At 39.6% G+C, this 27950-nt stretch overlaps 2 protein-coding genes across 12 annotated transcripts in view; one reads left to right on the top strand and one right to left on the bottom strand.

Annotated features, from left to right (window-relative positions):
• Positions 1–2826, bottom strand: part of CCDC17 (coiled-coil domain containing 17) — a 32182-nt gene extending 29356 nt beyond the window's left edge. For all 8 annotated transcript variants that reach the window (XM_083742310.1, XM_083742313.1, XM_083742312.1 and 5 more), the window contains exon 1: positions 2588–2826. The gene's annotated coding sequence lies outside the window, so the exon portion shown is untranslated. The remainder of the gene's footprint in view (positions 1–2587) is intronic.
• KIF2C (kinesin family member 2C) lies at positions 754–22840 on the top strand. Of its 4 annotated transcripts, XM_083742399.1 has the most exons (21): positions 754–952; positions 2805–2899; positions 4892–4996; positions 8153–8201; positions 9273–9395; positions 9570–9689; positions 10203–10303; positions 10922–11017; positions 12172–12226; positions 12666–12828; positions 14622–14712; positions 15024–15087; positions 15334–15425; positions 16619–16761; positions 17796–18000; positions 19212–19322; positions 19823–19890; positions 20351–20459; positions 20548–20652; positions 20877–21000; positions 22726–22840. In XM_083742399.1, the coding sequence occupies exons 1-21, from the start codon at positions 889–891 to the stop codon at positions 22803–22805; spliced, it is 2163 nt and encodes a 720-aa protein (XP_083598525.1). In that variant the 5' UTR covers positions 754–888; the 3' UTR covers positions 22806–22840. The 4 variants fall into 4 exon arrangements, with proteins under 4 accessions (XP_083598525.1, XP_083598526.1, XP_083598527.1 ...); XM_083742400.1 differs by lacking the exons at positions 754–952; positions 2805–2899 and adding an exon at positions 4382–4537; XM_083742401.1 differs by lacking the exons at positions 754–952; positions 2805–2899 and adding an exon at positions 4405–4541.
• The last annotated feature ends 5110 nt before the right edge of the window (positions 22841–27950 follow it).

The following is a 27950-nucleotide window of genomic DNA, read 5'->3' as shown; positions in this document are numbered from 1 at the left end:
TGTTGAAAGCATGATGCTGTTCGTTTCTTTTAATGCCGACACATAGCGCAGTTTTATACGTGTATAGGCGGAAGCAAGAATTTAAAAAGTCTGCTTATTTTGAAGTTACCGGTAATTACGATTTACTGTATATCAATGAATGAAGGACTGCCGGAAATGTAGCGTTCTGATCGCTAGCCCATCGGACTTCGGAAACCCTGTGCAAATGCCCCCTCTGCCACAAAACTCCCTCGGTGACATTGGGCTTGTGTCTCTCAGGCAGCCCATCTTATAAGGGTGTAAAGGGAATAAAAACGGGTGGCGGGGTGCCTGAGCTTGAAGGAAGAGCGGGATAAAATGCCATGAATACGATATGTGCATAATATTGAATTTTGGCAATCGTCACGAGATTCCCATAGATTCAAAAAAGGAAAAGTTGTATACCAAAAGGCAAAAATAAATGAATCGGGCAAAACGCAAAAAAGGTTGAAAACGGAAAAGTTAAAAATTACGAGATACTAATTAATCTGCACTAAAAGACCCCGTCATTCGTCTACCTATATACTGTAGCTGCTTCTCCATCACAAGAGAGGCCATTTCCCCCTTAGAACGCTCCTCCGGGTAGGCTCCATGTCATTAACTTTGGCTTGTACGTCATTTTCGGAAGTGTAAATCTCCAGAAAACATGGGGAAACAATTAGGGGGCGGGCGCCGCAAGTCGCGCTGGTAGATGTAGTTTTTTTGTAGGCATTTACGTCACCTGACAGACGTAGCTTCCCGGCAGGCTTTGCGGCGCGCCCCGTTCAAAACGGCGGCAGTTGATTCGCTGCTTCTTTTCGATACCGGTCTGTGAAGTGAGAGGTGCTCCTTTTTTTTGCGGACGCTAGAGAACCAGACTTTTCCAGTACTATGGACCCAAGCGTTTATAGATGCCTTCAGCCCGGGTCAGTGATTAATATTCAGCGTAGTAATGGTAAGTAAAGGACTAGAGCCTGACAAAAATCGCGATCTGTTTAGGTGTGTCTTTTTCCTGTTGCCGTAGCCAAAGTTTTCAGCCTCTTCTGGGGCTTTGTAGAATTAATGCGCATGCGCTGCAGTTATCCTCTCCTTCCTTCTGGCGTGCAATGGAACTTACTGATAGGAAGGGACCCAGCATATAGCCAGATAGAGAAGCCCCTGCTTGGTTTTTATTTCATTATCCAGTACTTATCTCCTACCCTTCTTCCGTCATGGAAGCCAAGAAGGCGTTGCACGCTGTTCCCCGGTGGTCTCCCATCCTGGCACTGACCATCCACAGACTTGTTTAACAGAAACAAGGTTCCCTCATGCAGTAGAGCTGCCTCAGACGTTGCGTAGTTGAATACAAATCTGGTGAAATTCTTTCCCTCCCCGACACTCCAATGCTAATAAGATGAGGCGTTTCCGTTAGTAATTTGAGTTCCAGGCTGTTAAGGGCTTTATAGGTGAATAACATAACTCTGAATTGTGCCTATAAGCTAACAAGCTGCTAATGCAGCTGTTCACAGGATCACTTTGCCTCAGTTTATAGTGAACAATTAGTTTTACGAAATGGTTTAATGACTTTTTCAAACAACTTTTTACATACAATTTTTTCATTTGAGGGCCACATTCCTTTCTGGGCAAATTTACAGGGGCCAGAGGCATGGAGATAGCCATGGTTTATGTTAGGGGGACAGACTTTCGGGGGGGGGGCAGAACTTTGGTTAGCTAAGTATTTTTATTGATTTGCTTGTTTTTGGGGGGTGGAGGTGCAAACCTTGGCCACAGGCAAAAGTGGACAGATAAGAATTTGGAACCCTTTGTACAGTAGGCTATATTCCAGCCACGCAAAAGCTAGAGGTTTGTCTATCCACACATGCTTTTCTGGATTGAAAGATTTGTGCAAGAGTCATTACAGTATCACTTTCAAGGATACATTCCAGCCAGACAAAAGCACTCAAAGTGGGTACCAAACAGAGCCTGGGGAGAGTCCCAAGGGCTGGTTAGAGAAGCTAGGAGAATCACCTATGCCCCCCTTGGCTGGGGATTCCTCACCTCTTCTGCAGACACTTTTCTAAAATAAATTTTGACCTTTGGATATAAGAGGGCATATTCTGTTGGTAATGGTACTACCTGGAAACTATCAACAATAGCTAGCAGAGGTATAACTAACCGTGTTTTGGGGGAGGGGGGTGCCAAAAAACTACTGAGCTTCTCTAGGAATAGTAGTAGACCTGGGCCATATATTGATACATCATCTAAAACTAGTTTGATGTTCATATTGTGATATTTGTTTCATAATTTTTCACCTGGCAATATATTGCGAATCATGATGTGTCTGTGTGTGCATTATGCAAAAATCATGATGCGGGAAGAACTGTGAAGCCAGTCAATGCCTCTACATGGCTCCATCCTGATTTCAGACTATGATATATCCTTATTTCAGACATTGTGATTTATCATTATATCATTCCTACATCGTAGGCCATGTTAGTATGTAGAAAATGGTTTTGTCCAAGTTGGTGTTAAGCATAAGCAAACTTATTAAGACTGTCAAGGAAATGACCCAGGGAGAAGAGAAAGAATTACTGCAAAAAAATTATATTACCTAGAACTGTCTCTCAAACGAGGGCAGCAAATCGTTACCTTGGTACTCCATTAATACTTTTCTGCTTAGAGTGGAAGCTCACAGATGTGTTTGTACTTTTGTGACAAGTTTCACATTGCATGTTTCGGATTAGTTGATATTTCAATGCATCTAGTTCCTGTGGTTCTCTGATTTGAGGAAACTAGCCTTTTTTGAAATGATTTCCCCCCCTATTCAGGTGCAGTCCATGGTGCCACAATCAAGGCAGTGAGTCTGGAAAAAATGGTGGTATCTGTAGAATGGACAGAAAATAACACTGTCAAAGGGAAAGAGGTGAGAATTTGAAATATATCCCCATTCTTTACTTATGCAGTCAAGCAGCTGAGGCTAAGAGCAACCTGACACATAGATATGCTGGCTGAAGGGAGTTAGGATGAGGTGGAGGTGCCTTTCCTCTGGTGAGCAAGGTGTCTAAGCTGCAGACCATAGCTATGGCCACAGAAAGCTCCAAAGGTTGTTTAACTGCCAGAGAATAAGAAGTAAAATTCCAGATTCTCCCTTCACTTGCCCTGCCTGTACAAGTTGGTTGACTTTAGAAGTGGCAGATTGTCCATCAATGCATCCCCTCTCCACTCCACCCTCCATTTAGGATTGGTAGTCCAATACATGTTTACATATAAGTCCTATTGAACATAATAGGGCCTATGAGCTATTGAGGTGCATACAATTCAGCAATGATTCTCCAGCAATACCAATTGCCTGTTGGCTCCTTTTAGACATATGGCTAGCCACTGGAAAACAGAATGCTGGGCTGGATTTGCCTTTGCTTTGATCCAGCAAGGCGCTTATGATTGAGTAGACATCATATAAACCATATATTTGGAAATCTTCAATAAATGTTGGTTTAAAACCTACCTCCTGCATCATACACGTGGTGCTTTTTTGTCCAGAATTAGTAAGAATTCCAACTCTAAGAACCCTTTTGCATGTCTTTGAATGGATATTTGTAGATATGCCAATTAAATAAATCATATCCTGCCTTTCCACCATATGATCCTCAAAAATAATTCCTTCTCTACCTCCAACTTGATTTTTTTTTCATTTACCATTCTTTTTCCTTGTGGGAGTCCCACCTAAACTGCACAGTGTGGTTTTCTAGGATAGTGCTTGACTGACTTTTTTTAAAATTGAATTTTATAATTCATCTGCGTCTGTAAAATGTATTATGCAAAGCAAGAGTGCATTCTGGGATCTTACCAATTAAGATGTTGCTGTATTAAGTGATCTTGATGTGTATTATTAAGAACATAATATCTATTATGCTGGATGAAGTGAAGGACTAACATTCTCTATAAAAATTATCCAGTAGATCATGGCCTACCTTCAGCCTACCCTGATAAATGATGTATAATGCAGAAATGGTCCTAAAAATAATGACACCCTTTTGCTTAGAAAGTTGTATCATATAGGCTGCAAAACTAATTTACTCATTTGGGAGTAAGTTGTGAATATATTGAGCTCAGTAGAGCCTAGCTTTTGAGTAAACATGACTAGGATCAGGCTGAATGTTAGCCAATAAGTGTATATACTAAACACCTACTCAGAGCTTTTTTTGTTAACCACAAAACAAACTCTTGTTGTCTTAAATGAATAAGGCAACATTTCCCAACATGGTGTGATATGTGTAGAAGCTGAATAGTTGATCTGGAGACTTCAAATGCATACTTCCTACCTGCTCTATGGGTGCCTCTGTAGCTCAGGAAAATGACTGTTAGAATATTGCAGCACTAGCAATAGGATTATGATGTCATTCTTAAGGTAAAGCAGATGGGCTGTGGGGCATGACTTGTTCACTCTACCTCTGCACATTCACAAAGCTAAGAGGCAGAAATCAGTTGCATAGCCTAACTGATTAGTTTTAGATTAGGAAACACTTCATTTTTTGGAATGACAGTCTAAGAATTGGTTTCAGTAAGTAATATTTGCTTTACAAATACTAGGAGCTTACAGCGGAAATCAAGGAATGACTGGGATGTACTAAGATTAGCTACTAGAGATTAAAGCATTTGTAGCAAATGGGCTTTGCTGGTGTCGTGTGAAATAAGAGCCTCCTGGAACACTATATTGGTGGGCAACTTGTTTTATCTATCAATTTATGAGAGCTGTGAATTCATTGCTTTAAACTGGTCATGCCAAACAAATTGCTGACTGGTGGTCCTGGTGCTTAGGCATGTGGTAGATTGCTTAACACATACCCTTAAGGCTGATGATTAATTATGTGGTAAATGGCTCATCCTGCGTTTTGTGTCTGTTTTCCCTTTGCAGATTGACCTTGATGATGTGGTAGCAATAAATCCAGAGCTGTTTACATCTCCAGTTGTTGCTGCTGCGAAAGAAAGCCATCTTGCTCAGGAGAATGTAACCACACAGGTAGGTTATCCTGGAGTTTTTCCTTTGATTCTTGCCAAGCAGCAAGAATCTGAACTTACTGAACTTACTAAAGATGGGTTGAAACTTCATGAGTTGTTTTTATATCTTTTAATATTTTACTATATCATATTGATTTGAGGTCTCAAGATATGGATTAACAATGCAAAAGAAGTTTACGTCTTTCAGCATTTTTAATTCTTTTTTTTTTTAAAAAAAAGGTATACAAACAGCATCTCTATTCATGTACTTTCTTGGGAATAATTTCTGATCCCCCCCCAATGTCTTTATTCTATCATCCTCTAGAAGTGCTAATTGTAGCTTTTCTGCATCCATGTTTTAATAGCAGTTATATCACCTGAACAGTGGTGCTGGAGGGAAGCAGGATGGCCAAACTCTCTTGTGATGGAGGAGCAAGACATTGGGTAGAGGAGCCCTAGGGATACGGATATGCACACTGCCTCAGAGGACTAGGAATGAGGCAATGACAATTGAAAGGGAAAATCTGATGGGCAAAGGAGAGAGATGGTGGGGCAATATGTAGAAAGAGTATTTTGGACAGTGTGTTAGCTTAGGCAGATGGCGAGAGGTAAAGCTAATGGAACCATGTCCAAAAGGCTTCTGTGTCAGATAATTGCCAAGAGGGAGGAAATTGTAGGACCTGCAGCTTTTCCTGAAGGCCTGGGTTTGAAAATACTGGTTTTTCTTTTGTTCTTGGACATACAGAAGCCCCTGCTCTCCACTGCTTTGTAGGACTGCCCTACCTGAAGCTTTCTACCACTGTCCAAATTGCCTTTTCCCATGCACTTGTTGCTCTATTGTCATGATCTTGGATGATTGCCCTTTCACTTCACTATGGCTTATGTGCAGTCAGTTTCTGCAGCTTACCCTGTGCACATTATCATATAGTCCAGGGGTAGGGGATTTTTGGGTGAGTGGTCCATTCTGACAGATGGGAAGGGTTGCACAGCTGTCAATCACTTGACATCATATAATGTCAGGTGATTTAAATATAAGCCTCCGGAGCAGGTACAGGCTTGAGGCTCGCGCTTGTTGTTGTTTAGTTGTGTCCAACTCTTTGTGACTCATGGACCAGAGCACGCCGGGCACTCCTGTCTTCCACTGCCTCCCACAGTTTGGTCAAACTCATGTTGGTAGCTTCGATAACACTGTCCAACCATCTCGTCCTCTGTCGTACCCTTTTCCTAGTGCCCTCCTTGTTAGGAAAATACAGCAGCAAAGGCTTGTTTATTATGTTAGCACTGCTAGTGCAAGGATTTCCACTTGCACAATGGAACTGTCCCTCGTTTTCCTCCCCTCTGCTCTCTCTCCCTGAGCCCATGTCGAGGGTTGGGGGAACCCCCAGAGCTGATTGAAGGAGGTGCATAGGGAGAGGAGAGAGAAGGGACATTTGTTGCACAGCCAAAAGTCCCTGCACTAATGGAACTGTTCTGTTGGATGCTGCATGTAATAAGTTTCTTTTTAAGACCACATTTGAGTTCTTGGGTCTCTCCTAGAAGTGTATCATTATACAGAGAAACATGTGGTTTTCAATTTTTCTGGTGTTTGCCTTTGTTGGTAGCAAGTTCATCCAAATATATTTTTCAAGCAGTCCTTTAGATCATAGTCATGATCGCAAAATGCTTAGTCAAATTCTTACTTTCTCTGCTCCCTTAAGACTAGATTCTTTGGCTGCAAATACTTGAGGCTGACTCATCTGATACTATAGTGAGCTGCTTTGAGCTCAGCTTGGTTGCTGGAAAAGCAGCATACAGATATAAAACCGAGTTCTTCATTCTGATTTGATAGTTTTTTGTTGCATCGGTCACCTACAGGGAAATCATTATACCTACCTAGTGAGATAGCAGATAGGGCCAGTTAATATAAATGAGGCAGAACAATGTCTTTTAAAACTTAATCCTGTCAAAACTTCACCATCAATAAATTAACCATTTCTTCTGCAATTTTATATTGGTTATTTCCCTAATAATCTCTGAGTTTGATGACTTTCTTTTTTAAAGTAGCATTCAGTACCCCTCCTAGCATGCATGTTAAAATCTTGCTGTCCATATTTAATAGAAGGCAGTATTATACAGCAGAAACATCATCTGGTTTGGGAATTGAACTTAACTTTTGCTTCATTCATAGGAATGGTCGGGTGAGAAAAGTGTGGTTGTATTCAAGTACAGTACTGTATCTCCTTTCATAAATGGAAAGGGCTGATATCCAGCAGTACCTATTGGCAAAACAGTATAGTAGTGCTTTTCACTAATTCCCACTTCTTGTTTCTGTACCACCTACCACCCTATTTTGAAAGGTCCCCCCCAACTCTCTGGTACATCTTTACAGCAGGTTGCAGAGGCAGGGAAGGAATTTGTATAAATCTCCCTCCCACCCCCTTCAGCAGGAGCACCAAGCATATGAAAACAAATCAACCAAATAAAGTGTTGGTGGTTCTTTAAATATGTTATAAAACAGGCCAAACGGTTTTAAGCATTTGCCAAACTATTTGGAATGACAATTAGGGAATTTTATGAAGATAAAAATGAAAATGGATTTCTTCACTGTAACAAAGCCCTATTCTATTTTCAGTTAGATTATTTGTGTACCTGGTTTCTGTATGGTATCATAAGCATGGTTTGCACATGTTCCTTTGCCAGTGTATCCCTCTTCTCAAGAGCTAATTTTCAGCTAGCTGTTGTTTACATCCCCATGTAGGAAGGGAAGTATAAGCCTTTTGAATTGTCTTATGCTGCCAGATAACTATAATTGCATTATTAACTAATCAGAAGCTAAATTCCTGTGGGAGGCATTTGATGTTTGATAAACATTGCTAGTAGTTTTCCAATGACATTCAAGTTAACAGTTAAAAATCCATTGAAATATTTAGCTGTAATCTACTCTCAATCTGCCTGGCTCAAATTAGCCAATCTGGTTGTCCTAAAATTCTTTTTGATTCATATTTTGGGGAATACACAGAAATTAAAAGAACATCTAAAATTTTCTGAGTTTTGTATTTCTATGTTCTCTACAATATTTGTAAGTTGGCAGTTAGCAATTCTCATTAAAACAATTCCATTAATATTCCAAATTTAGTATGTTGCAAACTGGGGTCTGTGTTAATATTCAGTAGACTATAATACTTTTTTTTTACTTCAGAGGCAAACCCGCAGAACAACACTCTCAAAAATTCCTGCTCCGAAAGAAGGTAAAAACAAATTTATTTGCTTTGAGATATTATGAATAGTTTTAGCCCTCTATTGGAAAAGAACTCTGTACGCTGCATCTGATTTTGAAGCAATTTTGTCTCAGATTTACTTGGTGACTGGGAATTGGAAGACATATGAATCCTAGTAAATGTATTACAGAGCCTGATTCTCCCCTCACTTCTTATTTTTGGACGTTCTATATAGCCACTGTCACCTGTAGCTTTGACCCTGAAGGTCTATCCTGTGCTTATGCCTCTTCTCCCTCAGCTGCCCATACAGACGTGTCATGATACATGCTTAATATTAATAAGGACCCACTCTCTATGTTGCAGTGGTGGTGTATTTTTTGTACTTGTAAGTTTTTAAAACAGGTTTTAATTTTGTACTTTGACTTATTGTAATCTGCCCTGGGACCATAGGGTGAAGGGCAGGTAGGTAATAAATTAAAATAATACTAATGGTTGTTCATCCCAAAGCATTTATTAGAACTTTAAAAAAAAAAAAAAGTTTGGTTACTCTGTATCACAACAACTATATGTTCCGGAGGCGTTTCCTTTTCTGAATTATGTTCAGGAAATAAATCTTAGCAGTATCTTGTTGCCTCTATATTGCTCATCAATTCTGTGGTAATACTCCCTCACCTTTCCATTTTTGAAGTCCTTTATTCTAATTTAGGTTTTAGAAACATGTCTTTCTGAATACCTTTTTAAAATTGCATAGTTTTCTTTCTCCTACATAGGCTACCTTCCCAGGTTGACGAGCCACATCTGCCCCTCCCAGTAAAACTTAGTTAAATACCACCCTTATACTGTTCTCTGGGGTTGTATTCAACTAACAGGATCTGTTAGTCGTGGCATTTAATTTCATTGGGTGTAGTCCAAGTAAAAGTTAGTTAAATACATCCTTTAAACTGGGTTTTACCAAACTGACCTCTAGTAGTTCCCAAATGCTTGCTGAAGTTGTATTATACTGCTTTGTGCACACACAAAAATACGCAAACATTTTTGGAGTCAATTTTGCTGAATATTATTAAGTTGGTAATTGATGGCACTTTTCCCTTGCTTCCTTAGTACTGCGATCGCAAGCTAGCAAGATGTCTGTCATAGCAGAAACTCAGAACAGCCCTCTGGAAAACGATATGGAGGTGGAATTGCCTGCTCCTGTACGAACACGAAGCCACTCTGCTCTTCCTGGTGAGTAGGAATAAGTACAATACATTATGATTTTGCATTTGTATCGCACATGTGTTCACGGGTAGAGCAGCTCTCACCTATATGCATAAAAGGACCTTGTAAATTTACAAACCCTCACTGTTTCTTGTGTTGCCTTGAGTAATGCTTTTAACCACTGATTTCCCGTCTCAACAGTTGTACGAACTCGATCTAGGGTCAGCTATTCTACTGATCGATGTAATGTACAACCAAATGGCAATGAAATGACAGAAGACACTCCACAGACTTTGAGAATGGTCTCTGCTGCAATTCAAGGTAGGAATATAGTTTCCAGTTTGCTTCATGGCTCTTTAAATCAATATCTTCAATAGCTTTGTTTAGTCTGGTAGAGAGCTTTGTGCTACCATCTTAATGGAGGTTTGAATATAGTTGAGGATGGACACTAAAGCTTAGGTTGAACTGGTCTTCAGTCTTGAATCCAAGCTTAAATAAAAGCTTAGTTCCTGAACACAGGAAGTAGTATTTCAAGTGTATTTTGGCACTTACAGAGAGCTCACTATCACCACAAATTTCCATACATCTAGCATTGGCAGGAAGGGCTTCCAGCCAAAGTGGATGACTTCCAAGGAAACTTGAAGAACCTAAACACTCCTGTTGTCTTAAATATCACCTATGACTGTAGAAATTTACGCAACAATAAAATGATACATCTCCTGATTTTTATTTTTGTTTTAAGACTGCCTCTGGGAGACTTGTGGACAGAAGATCAGTTTTTTGATGTAGGCCATTTCATTTCAGTAGCAGTAATAACATTCTTGCTTCTTCTAGCTCGTAGGAAATCTAACATTGTAAAAGAGATGGACAAAATGAAAAATAAGAGGGAAGAGAAAAGGGCCCAGTTCTCTGAAATAAGAAATAAGCGGGCACAGGTAAGAATGTGATACTTGCCTGTGAAACATTCTGCAGGATGTTTCATTCAATAGCTGTATCTTGGGTGCCATGCACAGCATGGATATTCATCATTGTTCTCTATGTAATCTGACTAAAATAAGCAATTTAGCTTTTCTCATTGCATGGAATGAAATTAGTTCTGGTTTCTCAAAGTTAAAAGCAATTAGCATACCAAACTGAGTTCTAGATTTTTATTCCTTGTTCTAGTTTTGAAAGGTCCTTATGGCAGACACATTAAAGAAAACTGCCTGGGCAGTTTCTCTAAAACCTGTCTAAGAAAAAACGATAGCTGCTTGCCATACTTTAAGTGTATCAAGACTACAATTAGACCAACTTAATGAAGAGCAGCTAGTTGGAACTTAAGAGCTCAAGTAATCTTATTTAGAACAGGAAGGGGGGGAAGCTTTATAAAAATGTATATTGAAGCTTTAATAACAGTGGATGAAAGCATAAAGTGAAACTTTTGCCCCAAGGAAGACTTTTCCTACTCTCTGTACTTTATTTCTTAATTGGTAGTGTTGCACATTCTTAGGAAGAAAAGTTGCATAATTTTCTCTTTAGCAAGATTGTAAGTTAATTACTACTTTGCCTTACAGGAATATGACAGTAGTTGTCCAAACTGGGATTTTGCACGGATGGTCAAGGAATATAGAGCCAATATTGTTTGTCAGTCGATATCAATGAATGACCCCGTAAGTAAATACTTGCAACTAACCAGCCACATTTCCCCCTCCAAGTGTCTTCTTATTTTGTATTCATCTTCAAATAAACACAATTATTGGTATACATTTGCTATATTTTAAGGAGGTAACAAATACTTTATGAACATCAAGATCTAGGAAACTGAATTAACTATTAAAGAATGGGACTCCACTTGAAATCTCAATATATTATCTGGGATTATCAAAGTAATCTTGCTCATTTATTGATTGTATGTCCTGAAGAATTTTAAAATGGTGTCAAAGAATGTGCATTGAACATTAAACAGAGATCTAGTGCTCAGTGAAATAGGTAGGCTGCTGGATCATACTGTGACTTGGCAAATTATTAAAATTTTCACAAGTGATAATCACTCAAGGGAGTGGAACAGCTATTATTGGGCTAAAGTTCCATTAAGCATGTGACTTCTAGAAGTTCACACTGACTTTCTCTATTTGCCTGCTTTGTCTAGACAAGTCATATAAATGATATCTATTTTTCATCAACCTGATGTATTTTTATTACATATAATGTTGATAAATGTGGTTATAGGCCTCCAAGAACACATGGTGATTTGTGGAATGATAGCACTGTTTAAAAACTGGAACTACTTAAGTTAAATGATGTTAAATAGATATTTGGAACATTGGGGGGTGGGTTGTAAAATAACAAAAATAAACTTTGCATGAATCAATGTTTATGACTAATATATATATTGCAAATAAAGAAAAACACAATGGAAAAAGATTTTTAAAAATTTTTCATGACTGAGTTCAGTACAGGGTTTTGAAAAATGCTTTGTTGGGGCCATAGATGTTTTGTGGTATTTCACATTAACATTACTTGCATATATGCAGAACTATCTCGATAAGAAAACTGCACATGACAGCTGGTGCCATTCTGCATAGGAATGGAACCTTTGTTGGCTATATGACTTACTGAAAAAGGGCTAATATTGAAAGTGATGTTACAAATCTTTATAACTGCAACAAAAACTCTTACTTCTTAAAACTTTCTTATACTTGGGAATTGCATTATATTGTTGGGTGATGCAGAGTATCCCATCATCACCTTCTCTGATACAGCTTAGTGAATAAAGATGCCAAGAAGCTGGTCTTAATGTGAAATTTTCTTTCCTTTTTTAAAGATAGAAGAGCATAGAATTTGTGTCTGTGTGAGGAAACGACCCTTAAATAAACAAGGTAAAGTGGCATCTGTGGAGTTTAACAATTGACAGGTTGGTTCAACACTGTTCTTTATGCTGGATTCTGTGGAGAATGTCAATGCAGAAATTGTGGCAGGTTTCTTTCAGTTGGAACTTCGTTAGTGCTGAAAATGGTTGTCTTTTAAAAACAATGTCATGTATTTTGCTCCAATGAGGGAGGAATAAGATACCAGAAGACCTCTTTAGCAAACCTCTAGCAGGATGCTTGTACAGTTTGTCAACTCCCTCTAATGTTTAATTCTTTCAATTAACATTTTACTACCTCAGTGCTTCTCTTGTGCTGCTCATCTCCTATTAAAATTCCCATGCCAAATTGTTCAACCTTTGCTTTCCTGCTCAGGTTGTCAGTTCCACAAAACACTGCAAATCAATAGGGTTCAACTTTATAGTGTGAACTACTTTTGTTTCCTAAACAGAACTTGGGAAGAAAGAGTGTGATATAATTACTGTTGCCAGCAAGAACAGCATCCTAGTGCATGAACCAAAGGTGAAGGTGGATTTGACGAAATACCTTGAAAACCAGGCTTTTCGATTTGACTTCTCATTTGATGAAAAAGCTTCCAATGAAATGGTTTATTGGTAATGCATGTCTTTCCTTTCCTGGCAGTGAATGAAGAGTACAGAGTTGTGACAGGGAGAGTTATGACAGGGGCAGAATGGGACAGTAGACGTGGAGGGCCAGTTCACATGTGAAGCTTCTTTCATGCAGCTGTCAAAGATTTTAACCCATCCAGGCCCTCCAGGCAGCAGATGCCACTTCAAAACACTTCATTGCTTCTTGTATAAGCTCATATCTGTGCATCATTTATATGCTGGCACTGCATGCACAGAAGTTGCTAGATAGGTGGAAGATCCTTACCTGGGGAATCTGCTGCTTGGAGCTCCTTCATGGGTAAGGGGCTTATGATGAGGCTTCAGTTGGGAGGTGGTGAATCTGAAGCAGCACTGGAAATCTGACATTCTGCGATAATTCCTCCTGAGGAACCAGAAAAATTCCACACTAAAGATCAATTAATACATTGCACAAAATCACAATTATCTGAAGAATATCTGGTATCTGAAGAAGTGTGCATGCACACGAAAGCTCATACCAAGAACTAACTTAGTTGGTCTTTAAGGTGCTACTGGAAGGAAATTTTTTTTTGTTTTCACAATTTTTTGTTAGGCAAAACAACTGGAAATCCTTGATACTTGAGAAATAAAACATATTAACTACATTTCCCAAATCTGTTCTCAGTGTTGGGTGCAGAAACTTTATCCCCTTAGTATTTAAACATCAGTCTTCGTGGTATACAGGGAAGTCCTTTAAGGCAAAGGTGATGAAGTTTCCTTGGCCAGTAGGCTAGATCTTTTTCTCCCCACACCTGGTGAGCCAAATCTGACGTCACAATGATGTTGGTTGATTTTTTGCTATGAAACCTGGATTGTTGGGACTGTTTGAAAGCCCCTTTGCATTGCATGTTTGAAAAGTTGTGTGGGACTGTTTGCAAAAGGGCTTTCAAATAGTCTCTGCTGCTCTTGGAGCCAAACCAGAAGTTCAAAGAGTAGCACTGGGAGGGAGAAGCAGTTTCCATTTACGATGCTGCTAAAATCGAACAATTGAGAGTTTGCTTGAAGCTCCCAATTGTTATTTTGAAGCTCTGCCTTTACCTGCCCATACCTGACATCATGCACGGCATTGGGTGCAGGGTGGGCAGGACTTGCCCAGAATGGCCTCACAGGCCAAGTGTGTTCTGTAGGTCAGAGGTTCCCCATCCCTGCTTATGGAAGTACTTGAGATGAGAAGGTTTTTCTAAGGCAGAGGTGTAAAGCTAGAGGGGCAGAACCCCTGTGCCTCACTCTTCAGCTCTAATGGGATTGTTCCTGTCCCCAGGGAGTAGACATAATCCTTTCTGCTAGGACTACAGCTATATCCCACTTTAATTTTTTTTAAAAAAGGTCACACAGCAGTTTACACAAAATGATATAAAACACAAAATCAGATGAATAGAATAACGGTACTGCTAATCAGCCCTCATTAACTTACCAATGCAGCAGTAGCATGATAATACATAGTAGCAAAGGGTTCAGCAACCCAAGAGCTTCTGATAGCCCCTTCTAAAGCAGCATTATATCTTGAGTGCTGAAAGTGTAGAAAGGTAGCTCTTGAGCCTAGTGGAACCTCTTGTTCAGTCTGCAATGCTCTTGTAATCAAGCAAATTTCTATACTTCTGATCTTGTCAGTGTTTGAGTTATTAAGCTATAATGGAGTTATTTTTGTGGGTGCTCTTGTAAATGGTTTTATGGGGATTTGAGTTTTCAGAATTCACTTGTACTGTGATAGTTTCACTCATTCATTCATATTTTGCATTTTCCTGTTACGGTTTGACCAGGTTCACTGCTAGACCACTTGTGCAGACCATATTTGAGGGAGGGAAAGCTACATGTTTTGCCTATGGTCAGACTGGAAGTGGAAAAACCCATGTAAGTGTTTTGTTCTTGAGGGATGTGTGTATGTATTGCAGGATATTAATGAATTTTTTCACTCTGACTTAGCTTGGTGAACTTAAGGCCCTATCACAGCATTTATCTATATAGCCATAGTTGCTGTACTTACGTGGCTTTTAAATGAGCTTTTGGGTGTGGGCAGCTGTTGCATGATCCTGCAGAGACTGAATTCCACTGCTTTTAAACATTGATTTTCTGTGCTTGCAAATACTGTAATCAAAGTTGCAGAAAATAGATTCCCTTATAACTGCTGAGAACCTGTCTCTTAATATATTTTCTCTTTCTAGACTATGGGAGGTGACTTCTCTGGGAAAGTGCAGAAGGCCTCTAAAGGAATATATGCTTTTGCATGTATGTACCATTTTCATTTGAATTTTATTTTAAAAGTTGGAAACATAAGGAAAAATAGATTGTAATATGCAATCTATTGCATGTGTGAAGCCTGCTCTTCCAATTAAACTTCTGGTTAAAGTATACATTAAGTACTAATGTCCACAGCAAATGCTTTAGATAACCACTTTATAAGAACTTCTAGAAAGGACCCTAAAGCACATAGAGCTCTTGATAATTGTCCTGTAAATGTCTTTCCCTTACCAGCACAGGATGTCTTCCTTCTTCAGAACCAGCCAAGATACAAGGCTCTAGGTCTGGAAGTGTACGTGACTTTCTTTGAAATATATAATGGAAAGGTGAGGCCATGTGTATTTTTAAACATTCTTCATATCTCCTGAGATCTGAGTGTGCTGGAGATGAGTTGGTATCTTCTATATATAATCTGGTGATGGCAGGGAGTATTAGACTAACATCCCCCTTCTGCAGCTGGGGTAGCCTAGCAGTGGTGAGAGGTGTCTTCTCATTATAAACCATTTTAGACTTAGGGTTAGAGCTTTGATACAGTTTGTATAATCTTAGGTAAAGGTAAAGGTACCCCTGCCCGTACGGGCCAGTCTTGACAGACTCTGGGGTTGTGCGCCCATCTCACTTAAGAGGCCAGGGGCCAGCGCTGTCCGGAGACACTTCCGGGTCACGTGGCCAGCGTGACAAAGCTGCATCTGGTGAGCCAGCGCAGCACACAGAAACGCCGTTTACCTTCCCGCCAGTAAGCGGTCCCTATTTATCTACTTGCACCTGGGGGTGCTTTCGAACTGCTAGGTTGGCAGGCGCTGGGACCGAGCAGCGGGAGCGCACCCCGCCGCGGGGATTCGAACCACCGACCTTTCGATCGGCAAGCCCCAGGCGCTGAGGCTTTAACCCACAGCGCCACCCGCGTCCCCAACAGCGCCATATAATCTTAAACACTGCTAAATGGAAATCTTTGAGACATTTTAAGAGCAGAGCACTTCACTACATTGCATGGTCTTGCACTGGGAATTAATGTTCACTTGGGTGAATCAAACAAGTCTTCTTAACCTGAGAAGAGGGAGTCCTTTTAAGAATGAGATGTGATATACCACTGCTCTTGAGGCTACACCACAAGCTACATAAAGAAAATGTGACCATCCCCAGTTAGGAGGTGAACATTCTTAAGAAAATGCAGGCTCTTGGAAGAGAGGTTTGAGCTCCTCTTAAGCCACTCCTCAGTTTGCATGCATTAGTTTCTTGATTTTAATACCTAGTCCAGACTCTACATTCATGGGAAATGTGGTGTCTTTGAATCTTTGTGGTGCTTGGCATAAGGTTCCTAGCCATGGAGAGTTTGCAGTGACATTCTAGTCCATTATGCATAAATGTATTGTACCCTTTTTATTGGAAAGCTTTATGTTGAGGCTTTCATGAAGATTTTTAAAATATGTGAGACCTTTTGAAGCAGCTTTCTCAAATGCTACACTTCAAGCACCTGATCTTTCTGCAACTTTTTGTATTTCCCTCTTTTCCAATCCAGCTATTCGATCTCTTAAACAAAAAAGCAAAGCTGCGAGTGCTGGAGGATGGCAAACAGCAGGTTCAGGTTGTTGGCCTGCAAGAAATGCAAGTGAACTGTGCTGAGGATGTTATCCGGATGATAGAGATAGGCAGTGCCTGCAGGTTGGTTGTGCTGCATGCTTAATATTAATGCAGGATGTAGATCTGACCATTTATCATCTCCCCCATAACTCTTAGGGAAAAGGAGCAGTTGACAATATATAATCAGTTTTACCTTTACCTAGAAGACAATTTGCAAGAAAGGGTGGGGACTATCCATAGCCTTTAGTCTTCTGGTGGTAAAACAAGAAGAGCTGTATAGGAACCTAAATTTTGTACCAATAAAACTGAACTTGCATGTTCTAAATTAACCTGCTTTTATTATAAACTCACTATTTTTCTCCAGTCTTTGAAACCTTAGGGGCTTTTTATCGCTACAAAAAGCAATTCCTAGAGAAAAAGATTCATAGATGTGGAGAGTTTGGAGAAAGTGACTGGGGACTGTGAAGGGAGAGTCATTCATGTCACCGGAACACCAAAACATTGAACAACAACAGCAACTACTACTACTACTTCTTAAAATTTGTATACTATCCTTCATTGGCAAATCTCAGGGTGGTTCACAACATAAAAATACAATATTAAAGCACAAAATACATCATAAGAACAAAAATCAACCAACCAATAGGCAAAAATCAACCAATGGAGACATTAGGCGTTGTCTCCAATCTTTTTGGGCTCCAGGGCACACTTACAAATCTAAAACTCCTGAAGACATGACAGAAGAAAAACTGGTAATGCTCAGACTCTTCCGCCATCAAATAAAAATCAAGCAACCTCCCCAAAACACTCTCCCACTAGGGAGGGGCAGAGGGGCTTGGTGGACACCAAGTGGAATGGATGTCTGCCATAATTCATATGGGTGCCTGGTTGGAGACCCCATGCTTAGATCTATGCAGATACTGCAAAGGCTAGTACCCTTTTAATATATTAAATTCACATTAGACTTGGAAGTAGAAGCATTAATTGGAACATAACGGATGAGGTACAAACAACACAAGTTATACTGACATATTCTGAGGCGAATATACGGAACAGTTGGTATATAATTATATTTCATACCCATGATCTAATGAACACTATTATCTCTGTTGTAGGACATCCGGGCATACATTTGCAAACGCCAGCTCCTCGCGTTCCCATGCTTGTTTTCAAATTATTCTGCGCAGAAAACGAAAACTTCATGGCAAGTTCTCCTTAGTGGACTTGGCGGGGAATGAAAGAGGTGCTGATACCTCCAGCAATGATCGGCAGACACGGTTGGAAGCAGCAGAAATAAACAAGAGCTTGCTAGCACTGAAGGTACAGTGTAACTTCATGGCACAGGCAATAAGAGTTCGTGGCAGTTTTAGACAAGAGCAGAATAGACAGCTGATGGCATAAATCCAGGACTGGGCTACTTACTACCAGCCTCTTTAGCACTGTTTATTTGCCTGTTCAGTTCTGCAGACTTGGACAAACCAACTCAAGATGTATGGAGACAGATTTGCAACTCTTATTATAGAAGACACTTGCTAAACCTGTTAGTTATGACAAAGCTGTTTGGGGAGCTTGCAGAATAGCCACTGAAGAATAAGAGGACGAGGAATAATTTGTGAAAAGGAGCTCAGCAACATTCAGCATGGAAAGCTGTATTAGAAACTCACCAGGAGCCTGAGCTTTGCAACTGACTTGCATAGACAGATACCAAAACGCCAAACTGCAGTGTCTATATTGGCTACCGCTATCTGGAAGTTAAATTAAAATGACTCTTGAACCTCCTTCCAATTCTAACTCTATAAAAGTTTGATTTGATTAAGTGGTTCAAAAAAGATTAGAAGCTATTTGTGATTTTTCCTGTCGCGGATATATATCATGATATATCGAGATATTGTGATATTTAGTTGGTGATATATTGTGATATTGAAAACCAGATATCACCCAGTCCTAGTGTACTCCAGTTGTGATGTCTGTTCTAAATAGTGATGTAACTTGCACACACACCTTTCTGGGATGTCTTTTTAGTTTTGTTCATAAAACAGAGCAAGAGGCCAAATTTACCAAACAGAATGGTGCTTCTTGGATCAATCTAGATAATCACTGCGAAGTAGTATATAACTGCTTTTCTTGAGGGGCTGTCGGTGATGAGCACTGCAAATTTTTTGTCTACTATCGAAAGAATAAGGCAAACAAAAGTTTTAAGTGCACCTGTGATAATATTTCAAAGTTACCTAAAGCAGGGCAGACTTGAGACACTGCAGAATTTCTTGCAACCTTTTCTTCAAAGGTGGGGAACCAATTGCCCATCAGGTGATGTTAGACTTCTAACTCCCATCAAGCCCAGCTAACATGGCCAGGGATGATGGGAGTTGGGTGTCAGCAACATCTGGAGCCACATCCTACTGTGCAATCCTAAGTAAGTGCTTAGAAGTCCACTAGGTTCTACTTAAGGTAAAAAAAGTGTTTAGCTATAGCCATGATGGTGATGATCCTAAACACTGTTCAAATATGACTATTTCTCCTCCTATCCCCAGGAATGTATCCGCGCTCTAGGCCAGAATAAACAACACACACCTTTTCGGGAGAGCAAACTTACCCAAGTGCTGAGGGATTCCTTCATTGGAGCAAATTCCAGAACCTGTATGGTAAGTTAAATAGCTGGCCTTGTGATCACAGAAATGGCAGGAACTTGCTGAAGTTACCACTTGATTTTAAATTCTTCTGTTTCTAGTAACAAGTAAAATAGCCATGCCAGTGTATCTTAAGAAAATTATACCCAGTTCTTGATTTATGCATAAAGCCAAAACAAGCTTCCTGATAAAATATTTTTGTTGCACTGGTTCATGTTGCAACCTAGAGCAAAGCTTATCAACATACAGATGTTAAAATTGCTCTCCTTCGGGGTCTTAGTTGCATTAAGGTGACAACCTAAACATGTTTGCTTGGAAAAAGCCTGTAGATTTCTGTGGAGTCTAAATTCCAAGTAAATATGATGAAGGTGCAAGAAAACCTAAGGTGCTTCATTGTTGATGGGATCAGTGAAGCAGAACTGCTGGGACAGCATTGCAGGCTGGATGGATGTGACTGTAATTGTATAGAAAGTAAGAGATGAATACGGGTGGCTATTTTTTTTATTTGCTTTCAGATTGCAATGATCTCCCCAGGCATGAATTCCTGTGAATATACCCTAAACACCTTGCGGTATGCTGATAGGTGAGTGATTTCTGGACTTACAAATCTCACCCTTAATACTGGGGTAAATTGTTGGTCATACAAGTGATCTTAGTCATGATGTATTTGTGGAAGGAAAAACTGTTTTAGAATTGCAGTTTTCAAATGGCCTCAGGCTTTCACTTTAAGGGTGGGATTCATCTAACAAGCACCACCAGTGGAAGCCCTACACATGAGCTTCAGCTTGTGCAATGGTGCGTTCCCCCTGTCCTCCCCTCTGTGGCCCCCAATTAATTGGCTTGTGGGGGTTGGACGAACCTCCAGAACAGGGTGTGTGGGGACGGGGTATTGTTCTGTCTAGCAAGCTAGACAGACAGAATGACTGGAAGAGTTCCACCCTCAGACAGAATGACTGGAAGAGTTCCACCCTCAGGCTTCACCTGTGTTGTATACAGGCCATTAAGTGCTTTACCAAGGCTGGATTCTTCCCTTCTGTTCTCAGAGTGAAGGAGCTCCCTCACAATGGAACAACTGGAGAAGCACAGAACTGCATGGAAACTGAAAATGAAGAGGTGGATATCAGTGAGGAAGAATCGGCCCACCTTCATGAGGTCTGCATGTGCTGAATGGGAGGGCAATCTGTTTGGCGAGTAGAGCTTAGTGAGGCTGTGCTAATACTTTCTCTTGTCAAAACAACAGCTTTCTGATGATGAGCTGTCTCATCTGTCCAGTTTCCGTGAGGCTGTCACCCGGATAAGTGAGCTTGAGGAGAAGGCAATAGAGGAGCTTAAGGATGTCAGGGAGGTATGTATTGGTGGGTAGTGCACCAAATCATCTTGATAGTCTCTGGGTTCAAGTGGCTTTTACTGTTGAAGAACTGAAATTGTGACGCTGAAATGATTCTTATCCTAGATCAAGGAGCATGCAACAAGATTTCAGTGCAAATTTGAAGCCAATATTTCCAGTAACATGAGGTTGTTCCATAATTGTAAGAGAAACTCCTAACTTTCCTCACCTTTCGTACTCAGAAAATGAACGACTGCAACTGTCTCCTGGATATTGCGGAACAACCAGAATATGACCTGGAGGCATTTGTGTATCAAGCCCAGTGCTTTGTAAATGAAGGATCCAAAAATTTCCTCCGCCTGAAAGGTACTGGAGGGTGCTGTATTTCACTAACACACTGCAGGAAGTAGCATAGAAATTAAAATGCTTGGTGCTTTTGGGAGTTGGCTTTTCAACTTCCCTGTGAAAGGATGTTCAGCTATGCTACAAAAACTGCCATAGAATATAGAAGCAATGCAGTTGCTATCCAAAATTGCTTGCCACATAAGATGATGGAGGCTGGGGAGAGGTATAAGGCTTTACCATGATTAGTGGTAAGGAAAGGAGAAGGTAAAATTTAATCATTACAGACAACCAGTGATATGAGGAATAAAGATCCACATGGAGTTAGTTGGAAGTCACTTTTTTCTTTTCTTTTTTCCGATTGTAGTTTGTTATTATGTTTATATCCTTGTAATTTTGTTTTTGTGTTTTCTTCTGTTTTGTATTATTTGTTTTATTCAATGTTTGTTTGTATTATGTATAAGTATAAAAAAGAAAAAAGGAATAGTAGAAAGATAAAATAGAGATGGCCTTCTGCCAAACTGATTGCATGAGAGATGGGTATAGGAATGGAAATTTCAGGAAGAGTTTAGGTTACTATTGCATTGTGCCTGCCTCCCTTACAAAAGATTAGCTGTGTGTATTAATTGATTTTAACTCTGGACTTAAACCATGTCATGTTGACTCAAGCTCCGCAAAACTTCAAAAATTCAAAGCTAAGTTTAGTGCCTTTAACAGACATGCCCAGTGATCAACAATAATGTGCAGTGTAATAAATTATGCTTTCTTACAACTTGCCATTTGCGCACCTCTATACTGTACTTTCTTTGCGCTTTGATAAGGAGCTTTGTCGTGCTAAAGTGTAGAGTTGGTGGGCAATACCGTGTGTTGACTATTGGACTGGTTAAACACATGGTGTGTGATTCCCAGGAATACATTGCCACAGGCTGGAAGAGAATCACCACTGTTCTCTTAGTGCACATCCTTGGAGGGGCGGGGTCAGTATGGAGCTACTTAATTCTGAAATGCTGTCCTTTGTAAGAGAAGTGTTCAGTGTGGGGCATGGAATGTAAGAGGTTGCATTGTTACTGAGTGAGGCAGTTGCACTCGGGTGGGTTCATGCATTGCTGTGGAGTGTTTCTCAGTTTTCCAAATGTGCCTGTGGGGCCCCAAAATATTGATAACCCCTACACTGTACTGTGATGTTCCAGAACTAAAGGAATAGGCATTTTACAAAGCATTCACTAGGTGGCTCTCTTTGCAAACATTACAATCCTGAGGCAAAAAAAATTAGTTTCACTTTTGTTTTCAGTCATACACAATGCTATTTTGCCACAAGATATTTTTCATATACTTGAATGGGACAAGACAGCAGTGGCTGACAGCAAGTCCTGGAGAGACTGGCTGCACAATCTGAATTCCAAATAGGAACGCCATAGTGCTGCTGATCCCTGCCCAAAACAGGACTTGTTGTAAGCTCCAATCAGCTGATTGACAATTAGAGCAAGGCCTTTGGGTATTGTTCTTTGCAGCCCAGTTTTGAAGTGGGGTGTCAGGTGATTGACATCTGGGCCTTGCCCTCTTGTCAAAATGGTTCGTTCTGGTAAGGGAACTCAGGCTCTTGCCTGCTGGCTGGATCCTGTTGCTGCCACCAGAGTGGTCAGAAAGAAAGAAATGGAGTGTCTAGATGTGTTTCTTTTTTTGTTTTCTGGATGCCCTCCAAAGGGGTCTCATGCTGATGTCTATCTTCTCTGTCTTCCTCTTCCATAGACACTCTGGAAGAACTAACCCTTGCCATGCAGATGGAAGAACAAGCCAGCAAGCACCTGAATAAGCGGCCACTTCAGTAGTTACCCACTTGTTAAATGAATTTCTTCCCTCTCTATTTGTCTGTCACTTCTTTGGTTTGCTGTTAACTGTATTTAAAACGCTAGCAGAAGGTTCATCCTATCTTGTTTGAGGGTTCCCTGTTTTGGGGAGAGGGTGCTATCCTTTATGCAGGCAAAGGAAAGTACTCTGCCAGAATGTGATGTTTCTGGGACCATTGCTCCTCTTCACAACTGAAGGCTAAGAAGAAGAGTTACTTTGGTGTCTCTTGGTAAGCTTGTACATTTTTCTAGTGTAAATAAAGTATTTCACTAAATACTTTTGAAATGTTAACATTGAATGCAATCCAGTGAATCTTGAACTGGTTTTGCTGTTTGAGACTTTTTAAAATATAAATAATCAGTAATTGAAGCAGTTTATAAATAAATATTTCTGAATGCATCAAGTCCTGTATTGTGAGGGGTTTGAAGTGTGTTCTGCAGGTCTTCTGCTGTTCTTGGAGGCCATTTGTATATGTTGGATTTGTATGCACATCTGGCTTGGAGAGCAACAACTTGGTAAGGACAGCTTGCTTACTTTCAACCTTATCTATTACATCTAAAAGAGAATTTGAGATTTGTCGGTAAGACTGGTTATAAACATATTTTACTTAGAAATACTATGGGAGTTCAGCATTGTGCTGTTATGTTTGTTCAGTCATTGCAAACATTTCTGCTTGCCAGGTAGACCAGTTTCCCATCTTCCTATTAACATGACTTGTTGCACTAGCACAACTATTTAGCTGAATCTGGCCTTTTATCTTGGTTTTCAACTGGTTTTGTTTCAGAGGAAGGCAGCAATTGTACTTACTAGTATACTTACCAGAGGAAGTCTATTGAACTTGGTGGATCTTTGCCCCCCGCCCTTAAATATTTACAGGAGCATGGAAAGAATGTTTAGGACTGTAACTTGAACACATTAGGCAATCCTAGTCCAGCTAGGTTGTGATGACAGCCAAGGTTGTTTCTATTTTGGTTGAACTTTAAGGAAAGATGGTCCCTATTTATGAGAAATGATCAGGGGTTCTGGAAAAATGTGGGTGGTCAACGCTAGTCAAAACTTCTGGACTCTACCATTTTTGCTAATGGAACAACTGGAAAAGGACAAGATTGAATTCATCTGACCTTTTTCCAGGTTGTTTTAAAAAAAATTTACTAACACAGGTATGTGTAGAAAGTGGAGCTAATCACCTTGTAGGCTAACTAAATGGAAAAAAAATACTGGAGTTCTATAGAGAGCTGGAAGGCTAATTATTTGAAAGATGTAATGAGATAATAATATTAGAGGACTTGATGCGGTGGTGTTGACAGAAAGCAACTAAGGAACTCCAGTAAAGGAATGGATCAGGATGTGACATGCTGGTAATCCAATTTATAGAAAGAAAAGAGGAAGAAAAAGAATTTTGAAGGAAATGGTGTGTTATGAAAATATCAAGTTTGTATTCAGAAACTGAAAATACAACAGACGCAATTTGCCATGATCACACAGAATGAAATAGAGCAATGACTAAAAAGCTTTAAAACAAAAACAATTTGAGTTTGCCAATAAGCTGGGAAAATAAAACCCCCAATATAATAAACAAGATAATGGTAGGGGAGAGGATATTGTAACCAAAAAGAATTCAGAAAAGAAGTTTTAAGATACTACTCGACTTTGTATGTGAATGGAAAGGAGAGTGAGAAAGACATAGAAGAATATTTGCAAAAATGTTATCTACCACAGCTAACAAAGGACCAAGTAGATAGTCTGAATGCCCCCATCTCAATGATGGAAATAGATGTACCTATCAAGCAGGCAAATTCTAGCAAACCTCCTGGTCTGGACGGACTTTCAGTCGCATATTATAAAACATTAAGAGAAACATTACCACGCCCCTTAAAGATCTTATGAATGAAAGTTTACAAGGGAGAACAATACCAACATTGTGGAAGAACGTTTACATTACTCTAATCCCCAAACAAGATCAGGATATACTCCAACTCAAGAACTACAGGCTGATCTCCTTACTGAACAATGATTATAAGTTGTACACTGCAATAATGGCAAAAAAGCTGATGGTGGTCCTAGAATACCTATTCATGAGGTTTTTTTTACCAAGGAATAATACTAGAAATGTGATCAAATACTTGGAAAAAAGAAATGAAAAAGAAGCAGCACTAATATTTTTATATGCTGAAAAGGCCTTTGACAATGTGTTCTGGGTCCTCCTGAAGAAATTAGTGGAGAATGCTGTTCTGAATGCCATCTTCTCTAATGGGATAAATGCAGTATACACAGAGCAATAGGCGAGCTTAATAATAAATAGTAATGTCACAGAAAAAAGTAGCATCAAGAAGGGGACAAGGCAGGGATGCCCCCTGTTGCCACTGTTGTTTATCCTAATACGTATTAGAAGTGTTAACTAGACAAATACGAAAAATGATGAAATAACAGGAATTAAGGTTGGGCAGAGAGAATACAAAGTGAAAGCCTTTGCAGACGACGTGTTGATGTTGGAAAATTCGGTGGAAAGCGTCCCAAGGGCAATAGAAACTATAACAAAATTTGGCAAATTGGCAGGATTCTATATAAATAAGGAAAAAAACAAAAATGATAGTAAAAAAATTTAGACTTACAGGCAAAAGAAAGACTTGAGAATATTATGGGAATTAAAACAGAAAAATATTTGGGGATATGGATATCAGCTAAGAATCAAAACCTTTTTCAGGATAAATATGTTAAAATCTGGAATGAAATAAAAAGAATCTAGAAAAATGGACTAGACTGAACCTTTCTTTGTTAGGAAGAATATCCACAGTCAAAATGAATGTTTTGCCCAAGATGATCTTATTTCAAACACTCATGGTAATAGCCCAAACTATTTTAAAATGTGAAAGAAGGACGTGACAAACTTCATTTGGTAGTGGGGAAACCCGAATTAAGTATAAAAATCTGACAGATGTATGAGAAAGAAGGGACTTTGCCCTTCCAGACCTTAGATTTTATTATGAGGCAGTGTGTCTCTGTTGGATGAAAGAATAGATGGAGCTAAGAGATACCAACATTTTAGACCTAGAAGGTTTTGATCTACACTTTGAATGGCATGCATATCTGCATTATGACAAATCAAGGGTGCACAAAGGTTTCCAAAACCATGTCATAAGAAGAAGTATGTACACGATTTGGCAGCGACACAAAGATCTCTTAGAGAGAAAACCCCCAAGATGGATATCCCCAACTGAGGTGGTCTCAGCGAAAAGGTTGAATATGGACTAATGGGCCACTTATAAAGTTAAAGAGTTCAAGAGAAGAGTAGAGTGGAGGTATTTTGGAGATTATCTTAGAGGGTACAATATACAATTTAATCTACAAGTAGGTTAAATATACAATTTAACCTATAAGAGAGATGGATTGGGAAGTCGGGAAAAGAGATAAGTGATGGATACTGTGCAATGTGTGTATAAAGGCTGTTAAAACTGCATAAATAAAAGTTTTTAAAACATTGTGGATTTATTTAAAATATTTATACCCAGCCGCTCTGCCTGACAAGACCAAGGTAGCCAACTTGGATAGAAAGGACTCCACTCCTTAGCTACTGTGGCTATTTCAACTGCTGCTCTTCAAAGGCTTCGTGGAGGGGAACACTACCCTCATGTGTGCAGCTTAACAACCTAGGCCCATATAGTACCAAATGTTATTAGTCCCTGGGAGGTCTGGGTATTTTCTCACGCAGACCTGAGAGTATGCAGCTCCTGGCTGTTCCTGTTATAAATGTTGCAAATGGACAATGACCATAATCATATCTATTTAAGTCAATGTGTTGGACTGTGATAGTCTTCATTCATGTAGAGGCAAGAATTCCGTTTATGACTTCTAAAACTAGTCAAATACTGGTATTGAAATCTTGTCAGTGTTAAGCAATTGGCTTTATGCATTAATCATGTGCTTAAAAGAAAATGATCTCTAATGGCTATTATTTTGAAAAAAGTATACAAAAAACTTTACAATTATTATTATTATTTATTTATTTATTTATTGAATTTATATACCGCCCTATACCCAGAGGTCTCAGGGCGATTCACAGAATAAAATCAATTATAGTGTCAGTCTGTTCTGAAATGGAAATTAATTTCTGCCTTTCTGAGTTTTTGCATTTTATCAGTAGAATGGCAAAAAGTGTCAACTGTTTGGGCCATTTCATTGTAACTGTGAAGTTTAAAATTTGCACCTATTTAGACTAAAGAGCCAGTAGTGTGTGGGTATGCTTCAGTATCCTTCCCGAAAGTGTTAAACAAGAGTGTGTGTTTGTTTATTTATATATGTGCTTACACCCTTTGAGGAAAAGTCTGATATATGCATGGATGTATCAGTGTAGCTTTCAAAAAGATGGGAAGGATGCTGCTAATTTTGTCTACTGGCATTGCCAATTATAAAGTGAATTTAGGGTGTCATTACTGCATGCAAGTGTTAATTGATTCCTAAGATCTAAGGCATACAAAGTGGCTAAGGAGATGCTAATGGCATCGCATGCTTTCCAAGAGAAGAGAGCTAGGAGTTGGGAAACAACTGATAAGAAGTTTCAACATTTTATCTCCATCTCTATGAAGTTGATAGTCCTGATCTGTAAGCATACATACTATCCATTGTGCGAAAGTACACTTCAGGAAAAGAGCAGCCAAATCCTATACAAAACTAGCCGTATCTGAAATCAATGGGCTTAAGCATACGATTGCTCCTTAATTTCTCTTAAAGAGCTGTATTACTTCAAAAATCCCTTTATATAACTATAAAGCTATGAAGTATTCAAGAGTGTGTTTATATGCTGAATGCATAACTAGAGAAGCCATTGCTGCTTTCCCAGTAGTGCTGCTAGAGAATGGCAGTTTCTGCTTTTGGCTTGCAAATCATGTAAATATTTTGCCTATTTCTCAAGAAAAGAACATTGGGTCTTACGGTAGACTTCTGGATGCTCTACTACATTAGGGTTCAGTCTGTCTGCACAAAAATAAGTTGGCAAGGGGATCTAGAGTTCACGGCGTAAGAGCAGAGCAGCCTGCTAGATAAGGCCAAGCATTCTGTTCTCACAATGGCTAACCAGATGCCCATGTATCTTCTGTATGTTCATTTATTTCAGTTTCAGTTGAACCTGC

Source organism: Podarcis gaigeae, assembly GCF_964106915.1.
Source record: "Podarcis gaigeae genome assembly, chromosome: 6".
NCBI classification, from domain to species: Eukaryota; Metazoa; Chordata; class Lepidosauria; order Squamata; family Lacertidae; genus Podarcis; species Podarcis gaigeae.
The sequence above is the reverse complement of the archived record's forward strand: the minus strand, read 5'-3'. Positions and strand labels throughout refer to the sequence as shown.